At 39.3% G+C, this 8,456-nt stretch overlaps 1 protein-coding gene across 1 annotated transcript in view; it reads left to right on the top strand.

Annotated features, from left to right (window-relative positions):
- Positions 1-3,325, top strand: part of LOC101637939 (probable inactive 1-aminocyclopropane-1-carboxylate synthase-like protein 2) — a 92,864-nt gene extending 89,539 nt beyond the window's left edge. The window contains 2 exon segments of the mRNA XM_013004447.1: positions 2,042-3,069; positions 3,072-3,325. Of these exon segments, the coding sequence (XP_012859901.1) occupies positions 2,042-3,069; positions 3,072-3,325 (1,282 nt within the window).
- The last annotated feature ends 5,131 nt before the right edge of the window (positions 3,326-8,456 follow it).

Below are 8,456 nucleotides of genomic sequence, written 5' to 3'. Positions count from 1 at the left end.
CATAATCCTAACAAGTAGCACCGTGTACTAATCGTAACTGTTAAGTGTTTCTGCAAGCATCTCTTTTGGTTCTTAGTTCATGTATCACTGTTAGAAAAGCTTTATTATTCCCATATTGTAATAGAGGTAATTAGACACTATGAAGAATAAAGGAAAATTTGTTAACAAGTAAATTGGCAAATAAAAAGGCTAAAAACTGGTATTGGAAACACAAATGAGCTCAACGATAATGGACAAGTTTCAGCAGAGTTGCTAGACTAAGAAATATTAGGAGGAAGGAGGAGACCATTGAGATTTGGGAAAGTTAGCCCCTGAAAGTCTTATGAATAGGAGCAGAACATTGTCTGAATGAATGTGAAAGGTGACCCCTCAGGTTGGAATGCGCTCAAAATATAACTAGGCGAGTTTCATATGCTGTTGTGAAACCATTCAAATTGGGAAGAAATAGCTGCAAGTATCCATTAGCAATTGGAAAGTGGCATGAAGGAGGTATGAATCTAGGAACTGTGCACATCATCAAAAGTGAAATGGGACACATAAAGAGAACTAGCCGGGGCTGTTATTAGTGCAGTGAGATGGACACCTTCTGCCATTTTGAACTGGTCAATTGTCTGGCTGACTCTGCCAGGACTGACAAATTCAAGGTGGATGGGGCCACATTCATCAAAAAGGATCTATCAAGAAGTACAATGTTATCTGTGATGAGATAATATTCACACACCTGGAACAAAGACAAGTTAACAACTTTATTGCATGAATTAATGTACCAACTATGAAAACCACGATAAGGAAAAAGTATAGTAACAAACTCTTCAGCGTAAAATTGAGCAAACATGTAATCAAGATGCATTGATAATTTCTGATTACTTTGTGAAAGTCCTAAGGAAATTTCTATAGTGGGAAAATATAGCCTGGGTGATAAATATCATGCTGGAGACCAGGTGATGTAATTTGCAAGACCAATGACTTCTTCATTGAAAACACAATACAGGTGGACCTAGCTAGATGGAATACAGAGGAATGCAATCAGCTACATCTGTGCAAAAAGGAAATGAAAAAGTTTAATTTCATCAGCCCACACAAGGCCAAGATCGACATCAAGTCTTACGCATGTCACTGCTCCAATTAAATCAATTGAAAGAACTTTCCGGTGGTGTATAATCTGCTTCCAATATAAATGGTCAATTTACCTGCTTTTCTCTGAATGTGGCTCCTTGTCTTGCAGTTGAGCCAACAGCCTGCCATAGGCACCTGAAGCTACTCAAGTTATGGAAAGCCTCCAGCCTAACATCTGACTTAGGGACTTGGAAGCTACCTGGACTTGGACTTGGCAGCGCCTATAACTGGATGAGCAATTTTCTTGATATCAATTTCTTTGAATATACACGTATGACAGAATCACTTCTTTTGTAGCTCTAGTATCTGAGCCAACTCCATGGCAGCTAACTACAGCAACAACAAAAATGGTGCTGTCCTTTAATGTTAACGTCTACTATGTGCGTGTGATGAACACTTTTCATATTGGCCCTTAACTCTATTTTTCTCGGAAGGTTGATGGGTTTTGTTGGGAAATTTTGCATAGCATAGAAACATCCAAAAATAGATATGTCATCTTGTAGTAGAACTAATGGGATATGTGTGTGTGTGCATATATCAAAATGTATATCATGGGGCTTCAAATCATCAAAGAATCCTCTTACATTTTAATCAGTTTTTCACGAACTTTCTGAAACTCTGTCATGTGTTTATATATCTATTTCTATATACTTAAGACAGGAGACTTGTAGTTGAACAAATGTTTCACATGGAAGGCGAACACCATTAGTCACCACAAAAATACAGATTAAAATCAGAAATAGATATGATTAAAGAAGTACACAATATTTTACAGGTTAAAGTGATAAAAGCCAGGTGTGTGAAATTTTAACATAATGCTAGCCACCAGAGTGCTCAAATATTGCTGGTGGTGGTCTAAAATGTTTCAATCATCCCTTACAAAAAAACATTTTTTTTTTTATAAACCCAACTTATACCACTCCAGCTTCGTAGACTATAATGCCTACCACTCAGATAAATACCACGAAAAAGAGAACCAGTTGGGCTGCATTAACCTTATGACCAGTGAGAACAAGCTCTGCTTTGACCTGATGTCTCAGAGGTTGAGTGATGATGATATGAACTACCTTGATGAAGGCCTACTGGGATACCCTGACAGGAAAGGACAGCCATTCCTAAGGAAGGTGGTGGCCCAGTTTCTGACACACTACTGCAAGGCACCTACTCCCCTCGATCCAGAAAATGTGGTGGTTCTAAACGGCTGTTCCCCTATCTTCTCTGCACTGGCCATGGTTCTGTGTGATGTTGGGGAGGCCTTTCTGATCCCTACGCCCTTCTACAGTGGCTTCGCCTTCAGCTCCCATGTGCACTCACAGATTGAACTGGTAGCCTTCTCCCTGGACAGTCAGATCACTCATAAGAACACGGAACCCTTCCAGCTGACCGTGGCCAAGTTGGAGCAAGCCCTGCAGGACGCCAAGCTGAAGGGGAAAAAGGTCAGAGGTCTTGTGCTAACCAATCCCCAGAATCCTCTCGGTGACATCTACTCCCAAGACTCACTGAAGACATACCTGGAATTTGCCAAGAGGCACAACCTACATGTGATTATAGATGAGATATACATGCTCTCTGTGTTCGATGATGCCACCACATTCCACAGTGTCCTGAGCTTGAGGAGTTTGCCTGACCCCAGCAGGACTCATGTGATCTGGGGTACCAGTAAGGATTTCGGCATCTGTGGCTTCCGCTTTGGCTCGCTCTACTCCCACAACAAGGAAGTGGTCGCTGCCTTGGTATCCTTGGGCTACCTCCACAGCCTGTCGGACCTCACGCAGTACAAACTGTACAGGCTACTCCATAACAGAGAGTGGATTGACAACGTGTACCATCCCACTAATTGCTCGCAGCTCCGGGATGCTCACACATTTGTCACAGATGAGCTGAAGGCCTTGGACGTCCCTTTTCTCAATCGTTGCTCTGGTCTCTATGTCTGGATCAACTTGAAAAAGTACCTGCACCGTGTACATTTGAAGAAGAACAAATTCTCCATCGCCACTTTGTAAGAAACAAGGTATTGCTGTCCCCTGGCCAGTCCTTCATGTGCAGAGAACCAGGCTGGCTCAGGCTTGTGTTTGCAAATAAGCACCCTCGACTGGAAACGGCCATGCATCGGTTCCGGGCAAGTCTGAAAGAAGTGAAGGAGTAGTTGATGGTAGTGTTATTGAAAGCTGTGGTGCAGGAAGTAGCTGTGCCTGCCCCCTCCAGCTAGCCGGGAGTTCAGCTCGTCCAGAGAGCTGAAAGGTTGAACTGATGCTGAGATGAACCGAGCCAAGCCGCTATACCTTCTGGAATCTCTCTTTTAAGTCTTTGCTAATGATTGCGGGTGGGGGGAGAATGGGTGTTTTTTTTTTAGCTGAGGTTGGAAGGTCTACAAGGGAATGCTGGGTCCTGATGTAGAAGGGTTTTATGGTCTTTTATCAACATGTAATAAACTTCATATATTCTCAAAAAATTTTCTAAATACCAGCTCTGTGATTCTATTCCTAAGAATAAACCCAAATTATTATTTATATCCATCATTACACTTGTGTAAGAATATGAAAATCAATTTATATCCCAATAGTCCAAAACTGAAAGGAAAGAAAATATAACATCCACTACTGGAGAGTTTAATGGAACACAGCTCAACAGAAAAAGCAATCCCGTCACTTATACTGAAACCAACAAGGAGGAATCTCAGTCAAACTACAGTATATCGAATGAAAGAAACCAGATGCAGACATGTACTTACCGAAGAGTATAATTTTCTTCTTACAAATAGTAGGTAAAATGAATCTATAATGGAAGCTGAAGCGGTGGTTGTTTATGGTGGTGGATGTCATTGATTTGAATGGCCATCAAGATATGAGTGTATTTGGTACTTTGATCTAGTTAATGCTGCCATTAAGCTTTTTATAAATATGTAAAACATTATCAGGTGTACATTCACTATTTATAAATTCCATTGTATATATCTATAAATTTTATCTCCATAAAATATTAAAATTCAAGCCCATATGAGTATTTATTTTATTTTTATTTTTTAACAGTTTTATTGACAAGTAAATAACAAATCATACAATTCAATAGTTTAAACATGTAAAAAGAGTTGTGCAATCATTACTACCATCAATTTTAGAATATTTTCTTCTTTCTTATATTCATATGAAAACTTCAATCTTTTCATTATTTATCATGATGTTACCTATGGGTCCAGGTGTAAGGATTTTGGTCTTCTTTACAAGCAAGGAGTTGTAATCCTGAAGGCTGCCATCCTTGATCATCATCAGCAAGTGCTTCAACTCCTCCTTTGCAGAAAGCAAGGTTGAGTTATCTGCATATCGGAGGATGTTAACAAGCATTCCTCCCATCCGTATGCCACATTGTTCTTCATATAGTCCAGCTTCTCTTATTATTTGCTGAACATACAGATTGAATAAGTATTGTGAGAGGATGCAACCCTGCCCCCAACTCTCCTGATTTTCAACTGTGCAGTATTCCCTTGTTCATGATGCACTGGTACCTATTGATCCATGCACAGGTTATACATGAGCACAATGACGTTTTCTGGAATTCCCATCCTTCTCAGGACTATCCATGGTTTGTTGTGACCCCATTGTTGAAGGCTTCACAGAGTCAATGGAACACAAATAATCATCTGGATGAGGCTGGGCTTCCAGTAAACAAATCATGCAGGTGGAGAGTGGAGGTTGGTCTGACCTATGGATTAAGGCAAAGTGGTGGAATTGGATTTTCCTTCCCCTTCGGATGGCTAAAGCAGGTCAGAAATGGCCAAACAATTTACTCAGTTCATTTCTGGAAAAGTTATGGGAGGTAAAACTTGATTCTTCAATGCTATCTTTGGATATTTCTACCTGAAAAAGTGCAAAACACTATTATGGATATTAAGTTGAAGCTCAGGGAAGAAAGTGCCTTTTGAACTGTGCTGAGACAAAATCTTGCTGCTTAGACAAAAAGGTTGATTGGTTGGCAGGTCCTTGTTGGATCTTACCTGGGGCCAAGCCTATATGTATATTAATCAGATAATCTAGAAAAGAAAGGATTTATATTTAGTATTTATGAAAGAATTGTGTTTAGGATCTGTTTTTTTTCCTACTTATAGTTATTGATAAATTGTGATACAAATAAATATTGGAATGAATGTTTAGAGATGTGTGTAAGCTTTCCCTCCTTCAGCCTTGAATCTGTTAAAATTGATCTTAGGAATTATCGGAGGAAAGGGCTATTAGGCATAGGCAAGATTATATTATTGTCTTTGTTTAATGATAATATATGGTTAAAGAGTTGTGTACAGGTGTCAGATTGACAAGAGGTGGTCTGTGGTACTTATATTTTATGGCGATTTTCACTTGTGTGTCAAATAGATCAGAGCTTAATGATGCCTCCGGGGAGGTGTTGCCTTTTAATAGGAGACAATGAGGGAAATCCCCCCTCCTCCTCTGTTAAGCTGACTCCTGGCTAGCTGGGACTCTGTGCCCACCATGAGGACAGGCTACATGGTCCCCCAAACCCTGAGAGTTGCTGGAACTTTGCCATGTTTCCACTAACCTCAGATCCATGTGACTCTGTACCCACCAGCCAGTCATCTCTCTGCACCAGCTTCTGCTTTCTGAGACATTAGACTGCAGCTACTTTAGACTGAAGAGGATTCTGGCTAGCATTGGGCCCATGGACTTACATTGCGTTGGGATGCTTGATATAAAGATTGATATAAAGCCTCTCTCTCTCTCTCTCTCACACACACATTTATTTATTTATGAGTATCACTAGTTTTTGTTTCTCTAGAAACCTCGGCTAGATACAACTTCTTTTTGGTATTGTTTGCTTTCAGGCAGGGTCCATGTGATGTCAACAGTGATATCCCTTGTTATGTGTCCTCTTTTGAATTTGGCTTGGACCTCTGGCAGCTTCCTGCAAGTATATTGCTATAACAGCTGTTGGATGATAATCAGCAAAATGGTACTTTCATGTAAAAACAATCATATTGTTCCATAATCTGTGCATTCTTTTGGGGGACCTTTCTTTGGAATTCGTACAACTACGGATCTCTTCCAGTTGGTTGGCCAAATAGCTGTCTTCCAAATTTTCTGGCATACATTAGTGTTTCTCCAGTGCTTCGTCAACTTGTTGAAACATTTCAATTGATATTGCATCAGTTCCTGGGAACTTGTTTTTGGCTAATGCTTTTAGTGCAGCTTGGACTTCTTCCTTCAGCATCATTGGTTGAATGTCATCTTGTCAAATGCTGTCTTTTCATATGGTTGAATGTCAACAACTGCTTCTGTGGTATACACAATAAAAAATTCCAGTCTGGAAAGCACTTAGGTTCATTGCTGCTATGAAACAATTAAACATATCTTGAGGAAAACCAAAAAGATGGTTTTATTTTATGTTTGCTTTCTTTTATATTTCTTATTTTTCCCCCCACTTATATTTCAATGAGACTACAATTATAACCAACATTAAAGGATAAGAGCACATGAATGACATTATTTAATTCATGTTCATCATGATTAAAATGAGAGAAACCCCCTCATAGGAATCATTCATAAAATTAATTTTTCCAATCAGGCTTTTATTTAGTTATTTCTCACAGACTCCTGTAAACAAAAGGTAAAAAATAAAACAAAACATATGAAACTAAAACAACCCATTAAATATAATGAATGTTCCTCAGTTATTTTATCAAAGTTCAAGCAATTATTATTACTGATTTGGGGGACTAAGGAAAATAGAAACAGAAATTGAGTAACAACTATGAGGACAAAAACGTTTTTCAGAATATACACAGAGAAAACAGACATATAAATATCCATACATTATGATGGAAATTGAACCAACATCTTCAACAAGTCCAAGGAAAGAAACTACAACTGTATAACAATCTGCCTGAAGCAGTCATGACTTATGAGGTGGTACCCACCCCAAATCCCGGAATTGTGCTGGGCAGAGCAGAGCTTTCATAGTACTCATTTTCCCACTAGGTGACCATCAAGGGCGTTGCCTGGGAAGGTTGTCTCTGGTCACAGCACATTTTTTAGTCAAAGTAGTTTCCCTCACATCGTGTTTTTTTTGCGGGTGTGATGGCCAATTTCAGAGAACAGCATGTGACTGTGAAATTTTGTTTCTAGCTCAGGAAAAATGCTGCAGAAACAGTTGTGATATTGAACAAAGCTTACTAGGACAGCGCTATGGGGAAAACTCAAGTGTATGAGTGGTTTCCCCTTTCTAAACAGATGAAATGTTGATTTATGACAAACCTCTTTCTGGAGGTCTATCAACTTTCTCCATGGTTGAAAATGTCAATGTTTAGTGCATTGAGAGTTCATTCCACCAGGTCAAACTGTTAATTAAGCTTTCTATTTAGAGGTTCTGAAAAGATTGAGTAACAATGTGGGACCAAAAAAAAGCTTGATTGGTGGCAGATGGGGGACTGGTTTTGCCACCACGACAAGGCACCTGCTCATGCAGCCAGCTTAGTGAGCCACTTTTTGACAAAAAATACTCCCAAACCAGCATAGCTCTCTTGCCCCACTTGCCTTATTCACCTGACCCCTCTCTATGAGAATTCTTTTAGTTTCCACTAATGAATAGGGTCATGAAAGGACAGGTTTCATGAAATTTTGATGATTTGAAGACTTAGATGAGGTGAAGAAAAAAAGACGAGGGAGAGCCTGTCACCCATCCAAACAGATGAGTTTGAGAAGTTTCTAAGAATGGAACGCATTTGTCAAATGTATTAAGTGTAAAGGAGAATACTTTGAAGGTGATAAGATTGTTTTTTTTAAAAATTTAAATATATAGCTTTGACATTTTTATTTCAAATTTTGGGGGGTAAACACTCATATTCTATTTACTGGGTGTGCTGGAGAGGAATGTGTATTGTATTTTTGTTGGGAGAAATGCTCTTTATGGAGGTTGAGCTGGGTCATTGTGCTGTTTAGTTATTCTTTTACTTATTTAATACATTTTTCTGATTAAATGTTGTGTTAGACAGGCTTCTCTAGAGAAACAAAACCAGCTCGCTTATGATTTTATATAGATAGATAGATGGATAACACAGATATAGATAAAGATATAGGTGTAGATATAGATATAGAAAGGTAACACAAAGAAATAAACAGCTAGTTAGTCCATAGAGCAGTACAAATGGCTCAGTTCAACTCACTTCTGTAAGACAGTTAATAGACTGGCAGTCCTTCAACTTACAAGGGCTGCTGGGTGCAAGTCAAGGCAACAGATGGCTAAGTCTTCTGTAGGGCAATACAGGCAGTCCGGCCATAACAAACAGCAGGGCAGATCACCAACAATCAGCCTGATGACAAGGTCCGACAGTCCCC

The sequence above is a fragment of the Echinops telfairi genome, unplaced genomic scaffold, assembly GCF_000313985.2.
Source record: "Echinops telfairi isolate 266 unplaced genomic scaffold, ASM31398v2 ScPeMD7_3533;HRSCAF=4204_0, whole genome shotgun sequence".
NCBI lineage: Eukaryota > Metazoa > Chordata > Mammalia > Afrosoricida > Tenrecidae > Echinops > Echinops telfairi.
The sequence above is the reverse complement of the archived record's forward strand: the minus strand, read 5'-3'. Positions and strand labels throughout refer to the sequence as shown.